Here is a 17,993-nt window from a genome sequence, read left to right on the forward strand (position 1 = left end):
ATGTATATTTCTTAAATGTAATTCATTTTTACAGTTTTTTTTTTTTTTTTTTTTTTCAAATATTGTACTTTTAGAACTTTTTTTTTAAAGTAAATATTTTATTGTACTTTTAGAACTTTTTTTTTAAAGTAAATATTTTTACTTTTGAAAACATACTTTTCTGATTTCTATCAAGATTCTGTTTAAAATCTAACACTTAATTTAAATCGCTCATTATATTATTAATTTTGGCGCTATCATGGTCAAATTCGATGTTATAAGACATGCCTCCTCCTTTTGTTTTTTTATCTTATTAAAAATGACTGAGAACTCTATCATTGTAAGTACCAAAGATACAAGGCTTGCAGTATTTTTAGAATTTGTTATATGAGCTACCAAAAGATAAATCTTATATAATAAAACAGTTGCCTACCCCAAACTCAGACATGTACATTTCAACTACGGTCCTTTTAAGCAACTAGCTAATATATAATAGCATATGAGAAACGTTAAATAGTTACGTGGTATCAGGATGGAGAGTATTTTTACTCATGCAATCAAAAGCCCAAAAATCAGAACTTATATATGGCTGCCTTACATTTATAGAATCACAATGTATTTACATATGTAAGGTTTCTGAAATTAATAATTTTGTGTAATTGTGTTGTATGTGTATTATACTGATATTGGTAAAGGCAAATAAATGTTGGAAAGTCATGGTGTGACAATTTGGAAGCTTCAGAATGTTTGCAGACAGAATTTACATGTTGCTGAAGATGTTAGCAACATGCATATCTGACATTGCTGAAAGCTTTTCTAAGGTACATCTAGGGGAATCTTGATATAATGAGCTGCATTTGTAGAGGAGGTATTATGAACTAAGTTGTTTATTTTATTTTGTTACACAGAGCATTAAAACTATGATAAATGAATTAGCTTTCGGCTGGGTGGCAGCCTTCATCAGATTAAAATACTTTGAATGGCAGTGCATTAACCCCATCACAGAAGCAGTAATTCTGTCCATAGACAAACGCTGGCCACGTCACCACCATACGTCACAGCCACAAACATCAACAAACAATTAACCACGTGCCTCACGCACCATCCTGGCAGTGCATCTCTATTCCAACTGCCATTCAAAGTATTTTAATCTGATGAAGGCTGCCACCCAGCCGAAAGCTAATTCATTTATCATAGTTTTAATGCTCTGTGTAACAAAATAAAATAAATTATGAATCCAGAGCACGCAGGCGTGTTTTATTATGAACTAAGTTGTGTTGTTGACAAACATTTTCTGTTCTATGAAAGGACTATGTAATTTAAAAATATATTCCAATGTACAGACAGGTTTGGCAACAATATTGTATTCAGTATTTTAAATAAATGAACAAGTGGCTTTATATCATTGTTCAATATATGGAATACAAATAAAATTCTTTAATGGAGATGATTTTTCTTATCTTATTGGCTGATTGATAAGTTGACCTTTATCTGTTGTTTTTTCTGTACATATATGGAGTCGGCTTTGGTGCTGAGTTTTGCATTAAACTTGGAAAAATAGCTTTGAAAATGCACAAAATTTTACAAATGTCATTTGGCATGAAAAACTGCCTAGCAACATCACAGTGATGTTTAAAGTTTAAATATAGCCAAATATCAGCTTAAATATCAAGATATTTGGCATTTTTCAATTGAGAAGGCATAGTTCACCATGAATACTTTCTTGAAGGTGGATCAAACATTCTGTCAAGAGGTTCTAGCATACATGTGATTCAGACGAACCACTGATAACACTGGAAAAATAGTACCTGGTTTCTTTACCTTGATAATCCACATTCACATATTGCCATATATGTAATTGAATATGTGGAAAAACACAATGCTGTTGTGGTACTAGATCCACCTTAATTCCCCGATTTGGCCCTTTATAATTTGAAAGGTATTTATCACATTTTGTGCTTTTTCAAGTGCTCATGCCACTAAAACTGTCCTTAGTTATAACTAATTCTGACTACTGAACTGCAAAGGTGTAAACAGAAAGAAAAGTCAAATTTCATTGTATTAGAGAGAGAGAGAGAGAGAGAGAGAGAGAGAGAGAGAGAGAGAGAGAGAGAGAGAGAGAGAGAGAGAGAGAGAGATTGATTGATTGATTCTCTGGCAAGACCATAAAGTCAGAGGAGTTTACAACTAATGATTATTTAGAAATTTTATGGGCTTGATCAGTGGTCAGCTCAAGCTTGTGTGGTACTGGACCCCTATACTAACCTCAGCTATATGTCAGGTCTCTCGTGCTTCAAACTTAATTACATAAACTAATTCCTTCTCGTGCTTCAAAGCTAATTACATAAACTTGATTTCATAACTCTTAAAAATTATTACATATTAGCATATGTTAAGTTGCCATCAGTAATGATTAAAATTAAACAATTTCTTGTTTAATTTTAATCAATGGTGTTTTTGAAAATATGTTGAGAGACATTTTCAAAAACATATGAGGAAAAATTACTTTATTGCAGCAATTTAAAGAATCTGTTAAGATGGTTTTATATTTATATATATATTTCACTCATTATAACTGGAATTTCTTTATTTACATTATTAAACTGATGGTACATTAACCATGCTTGTCATAGGCTGCACTCCTAATAGCAGACCTTTACTGTATATGTATCGTGATTACTGAAAAAAAAAAAAAAAAAAAAAAAATTAATTTAGACTTTTATTAGCTTTTAATGCTTTTGTTTTTCTATAATTTCCAGATTTTTACTTTATCCTTTAGTGGTAATGCATGTTGAGGGATTAATTAATCCTCTTCAGTTGTACTCTATGCCATATTTACAGTATACAGTAGTGTCGATAATTTGAACTAATTGGGACTGAGGGTAGTTCGGACTTCTGATATGTTCAGATTTTCGAACTTTTCAAAAATACTGTTCCAGATACTTAAAAAAAAAGTTTAGTAAGTTTAGAAATAAAAACACTAAGTTGTACTTACGTATTTTTATTCATGGGTAACAAAAAAAAATGGAACTTTCAGCCACAATGACATATGTATATGCCTTTAATGAAAATAATTACTTATTTTTTGCTGCACCATTTTCAAACTTCGTTTCTTTGCTGCCAGATCTCTCACTCTTTTCAGCAAGAGTATTTGAATTGGACAGCATTCAGTCTGTTGATCGTTTTTTGATTCAGCATTCAGTTTGTCAATTTTCACGTATCATTTAATTTTGTTGATTGGTAAGGTAATAAAAGTGTAAATTTGTGCTTTATATATATCTTCATTTTTATAGACTGTGAATAATATTCCTCCAACTCTCCCTTATTAGAATTGTCGTTTAATAGAATTGAAATTGAATTAATTAAGTGTTAATATCATTATAGGTAGTATGTTTTGTATTTGCAGTATCCCATTCGCCATGGAATTGTGGAAGACTGGGATTTGATGGAAAGGTTTTGGGAACAATGCATTTTCAAGTATTTACGAGCAGAGCCTGAAGATCATTACTTTCTTCTGGTAAGATAATTACTGGCATTAACTCTGATAAGTATACACATACTGAACTATCTTCTCATGTTTCTGTCTTATGATTTTACTTTAGTTATCTGGATGGGAGATTTTTTATTACAATGGTCAAGTGATGCAGGGAAACAAGGTTGTGTGTGTGTGTGTGTGTGTGTGTGTGTGTGTGTGTGTGTGTGTGTGTGTGTGTGTGTGTGATAGTAAGTACCCAGCAAATTCTTCCTTGATTTTTTTAGCTCTCATCCTCCTTGGTGATTCAAGAGACATTCCTTAGCTATAGTTAAATTATTTTAATCCAGTCTGTTGGTCCCCTCTTGGATTGGCTGTTTTGAAAGACTTGTCTGTGACCTTTGTATGCAAGAAATATGAGATGGGGTGGGTGAGATGCTATATTTCAGAGGTGGTATGGATGCCAAGAGCCAAAATTAAGCTTGCGGATGTATGAATGGAGGTGGGTATTAATTCCATTTTCTCTTGAAGCTGTGCTAGATTGTAACTTTTGCTATGGTGTTGGACTACTGAAATTTTTGACTGGTGTAAGCAGAGAATTTTTCTGCGATTCTAAAAGAGGCGTTGTCATACCTGAATATATTCTCCAACTTTGTATCTTTGTGATATTCTTTCAGTCTGAACTTTTTTGGTATGTCTATATTGTGTATAGCACTTGCCATATGTCAATCAATCCTATTTGGTATTTATTTTATGGTGTGAATTTCTTCATCTAGTAGGTGAAGGCTGCAAACCTATAGCACCCTGACAGCCATCCCTTTGTTGATCCCAACTTTGATGTTGTTTGTATTGTTGGATTTTAAGTGGAGTACAGATTTGGTGTACATAAATTCCCTGTATACAATTCTTGAGTTGTGTGAGATTCTAAAAGTACATTAAGAAAGGGGAAGCTGTAGTTGTTTTCCTGTTAGAAAGTACATTTGATGTACCATGTAACTGGAAAACAACTATGCTGTGTCCATGTTCTCAGTGTGTGAGAAACTGTTATATGCTTTTACTTGATCCATAGATTAATCCTTTCAGTGGTGAGTTTATAAGCAGTGTGGGCAGCCCAGAGGAATAATTTTTTTTTCATGAAATTTTGAAAATTCATAAAAATAAATTTATGTACAAAGTTTTCAAAAAATGAGAACTTTGTACGTAAATGCTTTCAATATTTATTTTTTCTTATTTTGTCTTGGTTTCCCAGGATTAGAGTGGAATTATTTCAACAATCAAATCAGATTTTTAAAATAAATTATAAAAAGAAAATTACAAAAGAATCTGAAAAAATCATAAAACTCTCTTTACTTCTTTTTTGATGTAATATACTATCTTCTGAATCATCACTCAATTCAGTTTCATCAACTTTTTGATCGGAATTCCAGAGAATTTCAGCTTATTTAAATCTTTTAATTTTTTAATCTTTCTGAAGTTCATATTTTACCTTAATGGTTGCTACAAGATCCACTTAACAATACAAAGTCCAATAATATCGTGACCCAGATGGAAATGCCTGTGGGCATTTACGATGTGAGTCACAACTTCACCATTTGTATAGTCTGTAGCATGTATTTTAAGTTTGGTCTAGTGGACAAACCTAGCTCAACTGATGATTCTTTTCTTTGAACCCAATGTAAGGAGTGTACTGATCTCAAATTAGAACCTGGTGTATTATGAGAAGAATTTGAGTCACTGAAGAAAGGAGTACTTGCTTTTGAAACAAATGTAACTGGAAGCTCATCAGAGACTCGAGTATCTTGTGATCCCTCAAGTGATGTATCCCCGATTTGGGTCCCAGATAAGAATAGTCAGGGGCTGACTGCTCTTGTTGAAGGTGATCTAGTTTTATTAGGAGACTATTGTCAGGGAAATGGGTAATATTTTTTGTAATAAAGATAGGTGAACCAGAACCAGGGAGTGTTTTCCGGGAGCAACAATTGATGTTGTTACCAACAGATTGTCAGATTTTAAGGGCAGTAAAGAGAGCATTATTATTCATATGGAGACTAATGACATTAAATAAACACGACCTGACCATTTGTTGGATAAATATAGGACCATGCTGAAAAAATTTTGCAAATTAAGTCAGAATGTGTGTCTGAATTGCTCAGACAATTTGCCTTTACAGGTAGTTGAGGCTAACAGTTTGAATAAATTCAAAGGTCATCTGAATAGTTGTACCCTTTTCCATAATGGCAGACCTGTCAGTATGGTAGCATTACAGTAAGTACATGCAGTACTCCCTGAAAGTACAAAACATGCAGCTCTGGGTGATGATGTGATATTGCTGTTGTTGATGTTGTGTATGCAAAAGGCTTTAATTATGGTAGTCAAGCTATTCCTCATTACCTATTTAATGTAGGTAGTTCCCAACTTTACGTGTTAATTCGTTCCTAGTGCATGCATGCAAAGCAAACTCATAAAGCGGAAATTTATTTCCCATTGACATAATGTTAAAAACAGGGGTTAGCTAATTAGTTTGTTTAAACAATGATTGGTTTATCCAAAGAAATGAAAACGTAGCCTGTAAAGTCAAGCAAATTATAATAATAAAGAAATTATTTATGACTTCCAAATGTTAAAGAATGTTTTCTTCATCCTCATAGACTAAATGCACACTCGTTGATTACTCATTATTGGTTCAGCACTCGTTGATTTGTTGCACAAGGAGTTGTCTTCTTCAGAAATGCTTTGAGGCTTTTGTTTCCAAAATCTCTTTTCTTTTTAAATTTCACAATGGCATGCATAAGCATTTTTTAACGTCAGTCACAAATTGCAACTAAAACGATTCGCGCAAAGTAACAAGTTTACGAAGCTAAAAAAAAAAAACAGGAATGAAGAGAAGATTCTGAAAATTTATTTATGTTTTTTATATGATTGATTTCAGTAAATGGGGAAACACAATTCACCATAATAATGTAAAAAAACCACACAATTCCAGCTATCAGTATTTTTGCAAGTGCAATAACATTGAGTTTACTACCCGTTCATGGCGCCTCCGTAGCCAGATGGGCAGGAACAGCAGTGCGTAGCACACGCTTCTTGATTAGACCGGGCTATGAGCCTGTGACCACCAAATATGGAGGATGCGGAAAGGTCAGGGAATGACCACCGCATATCCCCAGAGCAATATGGCCTTAGTTGCTAATGCTCCTAAAAAACCAAATAACAACAACAATATTCGTTCATAATTGCTTGCACTAACAGAAAAGCCCAATAAACCGGAAAGCACATTGTTTTTATTGTTTTATGGTCGTGACCTCCAGAAATGTGCTTTAGAAAAATATCACAAAGGCGTTCAAAAGTTCAAAATTGATTCTTATAACAGAACATATGATAACGATGAAAGTGTAGTGCATTTTAATGATTTGGATTGGTAACTAATACAATTTACATTAAAAAGTGACCTTTTAGAGAGATAAATAGCTTAGTTATACAAAGGGTACTAGGAAAGTTTTGCAATACAGCTTTGTTTATTTAATTTTTTCAAAGTAATTTCCTCTACATTCAATACACCTCTCCATCCTCCGAAGCCAATCTTTAAACCAGTTCTGCCAAGTTTCACTAGGGAGAAAAGCACACTCGTTGTCCCAAGCCCGTAGAAGGTCTTCATCACTGGAAAACCGCCTCCCCTTTAGCTTCATTTTCACATGCGGGAACAGTGCAAAGTCGCAGGGAGCAAGGTCTGGACTGTAGGGAGGGTGCTCGAGAAGTTTCCGTCCTGTCGTGGTCACATATTCGGTGCAGGCTTTGGCGCGGTGAGCTGGAGCATTTTCGTGATGGAGGTACCAGGTGTCCATTCTTGAATTTGGCCGCAGGTTCTTCATAGATCCAATGACTTTAGGCAGGCATTGTTCAGTATACCACTTAGCTGTGACTGTCTTCTGCGTGTCCAAAACGACACGTTCCACAATTCCACTCGATTTGAAAAATACAGCTATCATTTTCTTCTTTACAGATCGGGATTTTCTGACAATTACGGGTGTGTTGTCATCATCAAAGACCCAAACTTTGTTTTGAGCCTTGGTCGGCAGATCGTAATAGTACAGCCAAGTCTCGTCACCTGTCACGATGTTGTTCACATACCGAGATTGTCCCTTATCAAACTTTTTTAACATCTCCCGGCACCAAGTCACACGTCGTGTCATCTGCTCTTCAGTCAGTTGATGCGGCACCCAGAGAGAACAAAGTTTCTTCACGTGCAAATGATCTTGCAGAATCGAACGAATTGCTGGTGCATTTAGGCCCAAAGTATCCTCTATCTGTTGGTAGGTCACTCGCCTGTTTTCGTCAAGCATTTTCCTCACAGCAGTAACGTTTTCCTCCGTAACTGACGTTCGTGGCCTTCCCGGCCTCTCCGAATCCTCCAGAGTGAAATTTCCCCTTTGGAATTCTCTATACCACCTGAATATCGTTGTACGATGTGGACAATCATCATCTAGTGCAAGAGTCATTTCTTCTAAGCACTGGTCTATGGTTAAACCACGCACAAAATTATACCGCAAAACTGTCCTTATCTCATAAGGACAGTTTTGTCCTTATGAGATAAGGCCGACCGGGCTAGCCGAGTGGGTAAAGTACCTGCCCGGCAACCCAAAGGTCGCGGGTTCGATTCCCGCCTCGGGCTTGGATCAAAGTACTGCAAAAACCTTGGGAGGTGCAATATGGCCACAGAAGCCGTTGCGCCAACAACTACCAAATCAAAAAAAAAAAAAAAAAAAACTACTAATGAATAACTGAGCCCATCGACTTGGCGCAGCGGCTACTATGCACGTATGAACATGTCTCAACATGCAGCAACAAGCAGCTTTCTGTGATTCATTGTTGCGTCATATTGCAAAACTTTCCTAGTACCCTTTGTATAGTGAAAATTTCAACTTCCGGGGTCTTGGAACAAATTACCAAAAAACTGTTATTGGGTTCACATTACGATATTTTCACGATGCGATGGTGCCACTGGAGTGGATTAATATTGTAAAGTGGGGTACATTGTATTGTACAGCTATGTGTTGAAATGCAGTATTTATGAATATTAACATTCATTTTTTGCAATTAATGTTCATATTTTTGATTTCATTAATACTTGATTTGATATTTTTGATTTTGTTGATACTTAAAAAAAAAACACTCGTAAATCCGGGAACTCATAAAGCAGGAACTTCCTCTATTGTACCAGAAACTGGTTTCTGTTAAGAGAATTTTACTTTCTCTGTAAAACAATACCAAAATGTGAAAGCATGTTTGCTGCAAGAAATTTAAAATCTTGAAAGTAAAATTTTCAGTAATTGTAAGATAAACCTGGAAGCATAACCCCAACAGATTTAACTGAAAACAGTTAAATCTGTTGGGGTTATGGTCTGAAAGTGTAGCAAAAACTATGATAGGTCACCTGGCAGGTTACCAACTTTCTTTTTAATTTCTGGAACATGTTTTGGGCTCTTTTTGAATTCTGCTTGACTGATGCCAGTATTTATTCGTTTCTTAATGATTGCAATACTTATTGTATGTACTTTAATTCTAATAAAAAAAATTTTAAATTTTAAAACATGCTATGTTGTATACCTTTTAATTCTCTTCCATTTTCCGGTTTAAAAGATTAAGGGCATGAAATTTCAAACTATTATATATCTCTCTATACATTAATAAAGTTTTCCTCCTAGTGATATTTATTCGAGTCAGTAGGAGAAGGCGGCGGGGCAATTACATCACTACAAATGGGTAGGTAAATAATTACATTGTTATTTTCCGTTGAAAGACAATTGCCTCCATATTGTTCACCAACCTCCTGCACGTGCTTCACTCTATAATACATGACCACACCCGGCATCATTTGATGTTCCATTGTAGCTGATGAAGGGACCTGATATAGTTTGTATATTTGTAAATATTTAGTCCTGCTCTTTTGGGTGCTACAATATTCCTCATGCATTATGGAACCTGAAGCAGAAGGCCTTTTCCTAAGTGACCTGTGTAAACGCAGGTAAATAATTACATAGTGATAGTTATTCCACCTTGAGAATGCCGCGTGGAGGAGGTGTGATAGCCAATGGGAGAAGGGGGGATGTGGGTTATGTGGTACAAGTGGGCGGGGCAATTACGTCATTACAAATGCACAGGTAAATAATTACATAGGTCATTTCCTGATTAGCTATTGATCAGTGCATTTCGACAGGTGTCTTTTACGTAGAAAAGATTTGACTTACTCCATCATACCTCTACGTTTTATGTAGAAAGCGTACGCGTGGGTTGGCGAGCAATGGGCGAATCCCCTTAGTATAAATATTAAAAAATTAAATAAACATATATATAGTGTTGGAAGTGTTAGTTACTTATGTTTTCAGGTATATTTCAAATTTTATTTTAAACCTGGAATAAACCAGAAATTATGTATGTTGCTTCCTGTAGATACTTGATATTCTTCAGAGAATGTTGAGTTTCGTGTTCTCATCTTTACTATGTGAAAACAATAACAAATCTTTCAAAAACAAGTAAGATAAGACTGCAGATATTCATTGATTGCAATAAAAGTTTCACTATGTTTTGTAAGGTAGGAAATTTTCAGATTTTTAATCGTTGATTAATAGTTAACATGGTTTCAAGGGTCGCTTGCCAGGTGACCCATCACTGCTGCTGGACTTAGAGGTGAGCAAAAAAAGTATATATATATATATATACACGAGCGACATTCAATAAGTCATCTACCTAAGGTACTTCCCATAGTTATATTTCAATGATTCATGATTTATCATACCTCCACATATCTCATCTTGAATCATAATGTTTTTAGGTTGTGCTGCTTTAACAGAAAGAGGGAAGACACCTGTATCAAATTATGGATTTAATGAAATTGGAGCACCATTCAATCATCAAATTTTTCACCAAAGAAGAAAATTGGCCAGTTACAGGCTTTCATGAAAGGATGTTGGCTGTGTATGAAAACAGTGCACCTTCAGAGTACCAGGTGAAATTCTGGTCAAAACAATTCAGGTGGGGGTAGAGTCCATTGAAGGTGATCCACGTCCAGGAAGGCCTATGACAGTGACCACTCCAGAAATGTACCAAGTTGTGGAAAACCTTGTGTTGAATGATAGATGTTTAAAGGTGTCCCAAATCTCTAGGGAATGTGACATATCTGAGGGAGCAGTTATAACCATCCTCCATGAACATTTGAGGATGACTAAGGTCAGTGCAAGGTGGGACCCCAGATTTCTGACCCCTGTGTGGAAGCAATTCAGAATATGGTGTTTTGAGGAGAATTTAGAGCTTTATAGAAAGGATCCTGAAACTTTCATCTCCAGAATTGTTACAGGTGACGAAACGTTGGTTCATCACCGGGATCCTGAGACCAAATTTTTATTTGTGATGTGGCTGGCATCACATTACAAATAAAAAAAATAAAAAAATAAAACAACTTCAACATAGATTGCATCATCCTTTCCATTTTGTATATATGTTGATGTTGGTTATATTCTCATTGTCTGGTGTCAAGAAGAATATTTAGGAGAGATTCACTCCCACATCAATAACAGACACAAAAATCAGCTTTTAATAAAAAATGAAATAAAAAATTAAAAAAAAGTCACAGCTTCCTTTTCTTGGTATATCTTGTTTGGATCTCAGACCATTTTTTCAGAACTGCAAATATACAGGAAATTACAAATACCAAATCCAGCCATCCAAAAGGCATGAAAATTGAAATTGCTGTTAGTGGTCTGGGTTTGTAGCCACCACCTACTAGATGATGAAATCCACAACACCCTAGACAATTGTGAAAGTGTTATATCAGACACCTTGACTTTATTCCACCCCTCTGCTGAAACAGGAAAGAAGGGCTGACAACAGAACATTCCCACTTTAACCTTTGCTTATCCCACGAGAATAGTGTTAAACATATTTAGGATAATAAAGGAACACAATGTGAAGTTGTACTAAAGGTGAAGTTGAATTTTTCACACCTTTTGATATTTGTTATCTTTAATCAAATTGTCAGTGGGTTGTTAGGTATTGCGCTAATGAAATGTCAGGTCCCTATTGATGGGGTGCCAAATAGCACTGAAATAGCTGTTTAGGGGCTGGCACCACATTACAAATAAATAGCATTATACTTCTTAGAGATGATGAAAAATCCTCACAGCTCAGGAGCAGGATACATCAAGTTTGACTAACAGAGACCACTGCATGAAAATTGAAGTTAAAAAAATTGTGCTATTCAAAACTACACAGGGATGACAATGATAGAAGAGCTGAATTTTGAAAGTGGATATTGATAATGCAGATATAGAATCTGATTATTGTTCTTCAACAAATGCATTTCCATTAGAATTGAGCTGTTAAAGATAATTATGGGTACCACAGCAGTTGTGGACAAATGATTATGGTCCATACTTTTTTATTTTAATGAATCTGTTAATTGTTTCTTTTTTTTTGTTGGTTCCAATGTATGGGTGATAATGAAATCAGTTATCAAAATTTACCTCCCTCAGACATCAACTAGTCAAAAGATAGCATTACAGGAGAATCCTGAAAAATTAGCAAAGCTTTTCAGGAAGTAAATCTTAGCTTAGGTGGATGAATGGATATTTGTGAAAGAATACAAGGAACTTGGTTAAAAATTTAATCAATTATTGTAAGTAAAGGGTTGCTTTTGTAACAGTACAGTTGACTGCTTACTTTATGCATGTTTAAATTACGTGAATTTAAAATAATGTGTGGCAACCATATTTACGGAAGGCGCCCAGAGAGGCCAGTACTATAAACCCATTTTCTCATTTTGTTTTGCTGAAGATTATCTCTTGGAACTGCATATATATATTATTTTCTTTTGTGCTTATTTTTACTTATTTTGTTGTCCTCATGGAAGTGATGGTAAGCACTCAAGGAAATCGGTTTTGCCTGAAATGAAACTGGAAGTGCTTAAGTGCTATGAAAGAGGTGAGAGCATGGCATGCATTAAACATGCTCTAAGTCTCAGTGAGAGTACATTACGTACTATTTGAGATAGCCCTGACAAAATTAAAGAAAGTGTTGAGTGATGTGCCCTTAATTGCACAAAGTTGTCATATGCTCGGTCAGATTTGATGGAACGAATTTAAAAAATGCTTGCTACCTGGATGAGTGACCAAAATAAAAAACACGTTAATTATCCTAATGCAAGAGAAAGCTCGTAGCCTTTATGATGAGTTAAAAGAATGTGAGGATGGGGAAGTTAAACCCTTTTCAGCAAGTTCAGGATGGTTTGTAATTTTCATCAGTGGTATGGTTTTCATAATGTGAAAACATGTGGAGAAGCTGCATCAACTGATAAAAATGCTGCAGATGCATTCCCTGCAAAACTTAAGGCAGTCATAGAGGAGGGGAGTACATACCCAAACAGATATTCAACCTTGGCGAAACAGATTTATATTGAGAAAAAATGTCTGATTGCATTTATATTTCCATTGCTGAAAAGACTGCACCTGACTTTAAGGCAGGAAAAGATTGGCTAACACTTCCATTTTGTGCTAATATGGAGGGTCATAACTGCAACCTATGTGCATTTACCACTATCAAAACTCTCTTGCCCTTAAAGGTTACAAGTCGTATATGCTGAGATGCGAGATTTAACAGATTTATATTGAGAAAAAATGCCTGATTGCATTTATATTTCCATTGCTGAAAAGACTGCACCTGACTTTAAGGCAGGAAAAGATTGGCTAACACTTCCATTTGGTGCTAATATGGAGGGTCATAACTGCAACCTATGTGCATTTAACACTATCAAAACCCCCTTGCCCTTAAAGGTTACAACAAGTCGTATATGCCGAGATGCGAGAGTTACTCTCATAGGCCTATTATCACATTTTTTGGTGATTATTTATGTTACACGTGAATTTAAATTGGGCGAAACATTCTGGAACATAGCCCTTGTATAAATTAAGAAGTCACTGTGTTATATGAGAGATCAAGTTCATTTGAGGGAAAAATGTGTTACTTTTGAAGATTTTGTTTTTTTAACAGAACAAGTAGAAACAGCCTTATTATATAAATAAACAATGTATCAGTTCTTAATTATGAAAAATGAGCCATGATTTGAGTAATTTCAATATGATGAAATAAATTATATTTTCATTACAGACAGAGCCACCATTAAACACTCCAGAAAACAGAGAATATACAGCTGAGATAATGTTTGAATCATTCAATGTTCCTGGCTTATATATAGCAGTTCAGGTATGTATATTTATATCAAAAAAAAGGAAAGAATTTATTTGTTTTTTCTTCATTATATTTATAGCTTTGAATAATTTGTACATAAATGATATCAATAAGCAAAGTAAAAAATATAAAGCTTAATACATACCCCTCAAAAATTTGTGAACCAATTGTTGCCAGTTATATTGCAGCCTGTGCCAGATATGGGTATAATAAGTCTTTCAACAATGCTGCTTGGGCCATTTTTCACATTATATAGTTCTGTTGGTTGCTGTTGGTGTGTACGAGTTTTGGAATCAACAAGATTAAAATTAATTTTGATGTCATATTTGATTTGCTTCACATGTATTGCTTGTACTGGACTTTTTTTTTTTTTTTTTTTTTTTTTTTAGGAATCCCTCTAGCTTCTCATCTACAGTAGTATATTCTAATATTGAGTAACATTTTTTGCAGCTGTGGGTAAAAAAAAAAAAAAACTGTCAAACACACCTTGTATCGCTGCTAACTTGTCAGTGATTTTTCTTTCACTTCTGGTCTCCAAGTTATCAACATGTATTGCACTGAGTAAGAAGAGAAAATGACCTTTTGACTAGAACTGCTCTACCCTAGTCCCTTTTCCAGAGGTCATCTATATTTAATTGACTGACTTACAAGGAGTCGTCTGAATATGGAAGCCCAGTGATTGCTTTTATTTCTATTTTATCAGTGGGGATAGCTGACCTACCCTGTTTAGAATTTGAAGAAATTTCCTTGATATAAGGAAATTTTTTTTTTTTTTTTTTCGTATTGTAGCCAGTTATGTTCAGTATCTGGTCATTAAAGAATAAATTCCAGCAATTTATTACTGATTTTGCTTCCTTAGCAAATGTTTTAGTTCCTGGGAGGTGGATCACTATAGTTCTCACTGTTTGTTGTGGTCTTTCTTTTTTTCAGTGATTCTAGAGTCACTGAAAAAAAGCAACAACAAGCAATAAAGCCACAGCAACAGTAATTATATTTTAACCACACGTGGAACTCAGGGTATTTTTGCTGCACTGTAGCCATCGCTGCATTACTTTCTTCTCGGATATCCATTTCTTCAGCCAAATCTTCCACTAGACCAGATAATGACAGGATATTGTTAGATGTTCCCGAAACAAATGTGATAAAATACATTCAACACACTCTGAAACAAGTATAGTTAAAAAAAACAAGTATAGTTAAATCACGTTTTCATATTATTTTGCGTAAACAATAATATATCACTTCAGACTAAATCTTTCTCAAGCTAGATGGAAAATAACAGAAATAGCTAGCAACAAACATGTAAGAAATGTTTCTTAGCAGAATGAATGTGATTCTCACACAATTACAAATTGTAATGAACACATATATACAGCTACTCCCCGACTTACGTAAGGGTTGCGTTCCGCAGAACTCGGAATTTCCCTAAATGCTTATGCAACACTCACAACTATGTGCGCTGAGTTTGACTGAAGCAAAAGAGAAAAGCTCAACAAAATAGAATTATTTATTCAATTTTTTTATCTCATGTGCAGGAAAAATTACAAAAGTGTACATAATTACAAAAATTTCAAAATTTCAAAAGTAAAACTTGCGTCAGCAAGTTTTACCTTTCGAGCATCATTGCCAGAATTAACTCTCCAGCTGATAAGCACGCTGCTGCGGAAGTTGAAGGCTGTGGAGATTTAGAAAGGGTTTTTTCCAACACATCACAAAATTTCTCTGCAGCTGCAGAATTGGTACTGGCAACTTCACTGCATACTTTAATGTTTTGAAAACCAGCACGATGCTTGAACCTATTAAACCACCCGTTGCTTGCCAAGAACTTGGCTTGGGGGTCACCGTTCTTATCCTTAATATGTTCATAAATACCTTTGCTTGAATGGCCATTGGACTCAAGGGCACTTGCTTCTGAATTTGATTTTCCATCCATATTATTAATAGCTTTTCCATCTTTGATATAGCACCTGAACGCTATTTTGTGATCAATGTTGGTCTTAAATGCATTGATCCTTTAACATGTTCTTTTATACGTGCGCTGTCCCTTAAAATAGTATTCGCTGTTGAAGCAATGAGACCTAATTCCGTGCAATAGATGGCAAACTTTGTCCTGCTTCGTACTTCTTAATTAATCATCTTCATTTCTAAATCAATTTTGTTTCGTTTACTAGCACTGCCAGCACTTGCACTTTCCTTTGGTCCCTTTTCCTTCACCATTGTAATAAGTAAACAGGAATGAAGAGAAGATTCTGAAAATTCATTTATGTTTTTTATATGATTGAAGATTTCAGTGAAGGGGAACTTATTTTGCCATGATACCGTAACGTAAAAACCCACAGAATTCCAGTTATTGGTATTATCGCAAATGCAATAAGATCGAGTGTACTACCTGTTTATAATAGATTGCGCTAACAGAAAAACCCAATAAACCGGAAAGCGCAAGTTGTTTTTATTGTTTTATGGTAGTGACCTCCAGAAATGTGTTTTAGAAAAATATCACAAAGGCATTCAAAATTGATTCTTATAATGGAACATATGATAACGATGAAAGTATAGTGCAATTTACATTATAAAAATGACCTTTTAGAAAGGTAAATAGATTAATTATATGGCGAAAATTTCAACTTCCGATGTCTTGGAATGAATTGCCAAAAAAAAACTGTTATTGGGTTCACATTATGATATTTTCACATTACCTCCATTTATTCCTATGGGATGCAAAATACATTTCCACGATTTTTTAGGTTAGGTTAAGTTTGCACCGGCCGGCTAAAACTTACGTAAAGTTGAATTTTTATGGCAAGTATTGCGTAAGCTGGGGAGTGCCTGTACTTTTGTATCCTTTGCTGCTGCTTCGTGTGCTTAGGTACAACTGTCATATTACTTTTATCGCACAATTAACTTTTTGCCTCATATTTATCATTTTATACATACTTATATATATGTATATATATGCTCAAAAACTATACCAAGTAAAAATTTGTCTATATCTGGGAAGATACAGAAAATCAGTTTTTTATATTCAGCCAACAGTTAACATGGGTTCATTATTTTCAAGAGCAACTTTGCAGGTATGGCTCTACTACTACAGGGCTAAGTGTTTATAAAAACCTAACTGCTGTAACTGTGAACATGGTCATTTATTTTTTAAAGTAGTCATAATGTTAACAACAACAACAAAAAAAAAAAAAAAAAAAATTCAGAAATATTTGAACAAAGCATCATAAATTTCTAGTATGTTTTTTAAAAATAACCTTTTAAGCTACTGTGATTATGAAATTAATAAAAAAAATTATTCAAAAGTTACTGCTAAAATATAATTATAATTTTTTAATGTTATGGAGAAAGGTACATTGACCATAAAAAAAAAAAAAAAAAAAAACAGTGAGAAATATTCAAAACTGTTCATAGCATAAGCATTTTAAGAAGGATTGATTTTTCTACCTTGTACCAACTCATGTTATTTAATTGATGTTGATGCTAATGTAAATGGATAAACTTCCACATGCCTTGTTTTCAAGTTTAATTGTATTAAAAAATAGAGATTTTAAAAAAAAATGCTATGTATACTCTGGCATGATTTAAGAGAAGTTTACAATTGATGATTTTTGACAATATATTCAGCAGTAACACAGGATTGAACCATGAACTGCTCAAACACATATGTTTCTGTGCTTCCATGCTTGACTTCTCAAGCTGTGCCATGCTTTAATAGAATAATTAGACTTCTGCCCCCCCCCCCTTTTAACTAAATCAAAATATAAGTTCCTAAAAGGAATTTTAAGGAATGTTGATCTTATCTGATGTACTTAAAAGAATAATCATCTTCATGATTTCCAAATTAAATTATATATGTTAGTTTCATTTCCATTATGTATTATATGTGGACATGTGTATATGTATAAGGTGGCACCTTATACGTGTGTGTGTGTGTGTGTGTGTGTGTGTGTGTGTGTGTGTGTGTGTGTGTGTGTGTGTGTGTGTGTGTGTGTGTGTAAGGTGGCACCTGGAGCATCTGTTCAACTCTGCCTTGTCTCTGTGAAGAACAGAATCACTGTAAAAGGGCCAGAAATGTGATTGGTGTAGGTTTGTGTGAGTAGTGTGCATGTTCTTGGTACTTGTCCACACCACAGGAAGGTGGGCTAGTCTCAATAGAGTACATCCTATCTCAAAAGAGACCCTGACCCACCTAATGTTGCCAGGAGGGCCAGGATCCTCTTGGGGCCCATTCCAGAGGGGGAAAAAAATGTTGTGTATTATATAGAAATAGTCCCTTTATATGCATGAAATTCAAATTATAAAATAA

General features: G+C 34.7%; 1 protein-coding gene across 1 annotated transcript in view; it reads left to right on the forward strand.

The window, feature by feature from the left end:
- The window catches only part of Arp3 (Actin-related protein 3), a 138,565-nt gene that overhangs the window by 60,858 nt on the left and 59,714 nt on the right, over positions 1-17,993 (forward strand). Inside the window, exons 4-5 of the mRNA XM_090387619.1 lie at positions 3,386-3,496; positions 13,607-13,702. Coding sequence (XP_090243745.1) covers positions 3,386-3,496; positions 13,607-13,702 — 207 coding nt within the window. The remainder of the gene's footprint in view (positions 1-3,385; positions 3,497-13,606; positions 13,703-17,993) is intronic.

Source organism: Mastigoproctus giganteus, chromosome 13 (assembly GCF_048544385.1).
Source record: "Mastigoproctus giganteus isolate SK-2022 chromosome 13, ASM4854438v1, whole genome shotgun sequence".
Taxonomy (NCBI): domain Eukaryota; kingdom Metazoa; phylum Arthropoda; class Arachnida; order Uropygi; family Thelyphonidae; genus Mastigoproctus; species Mastigoproctus giganteus.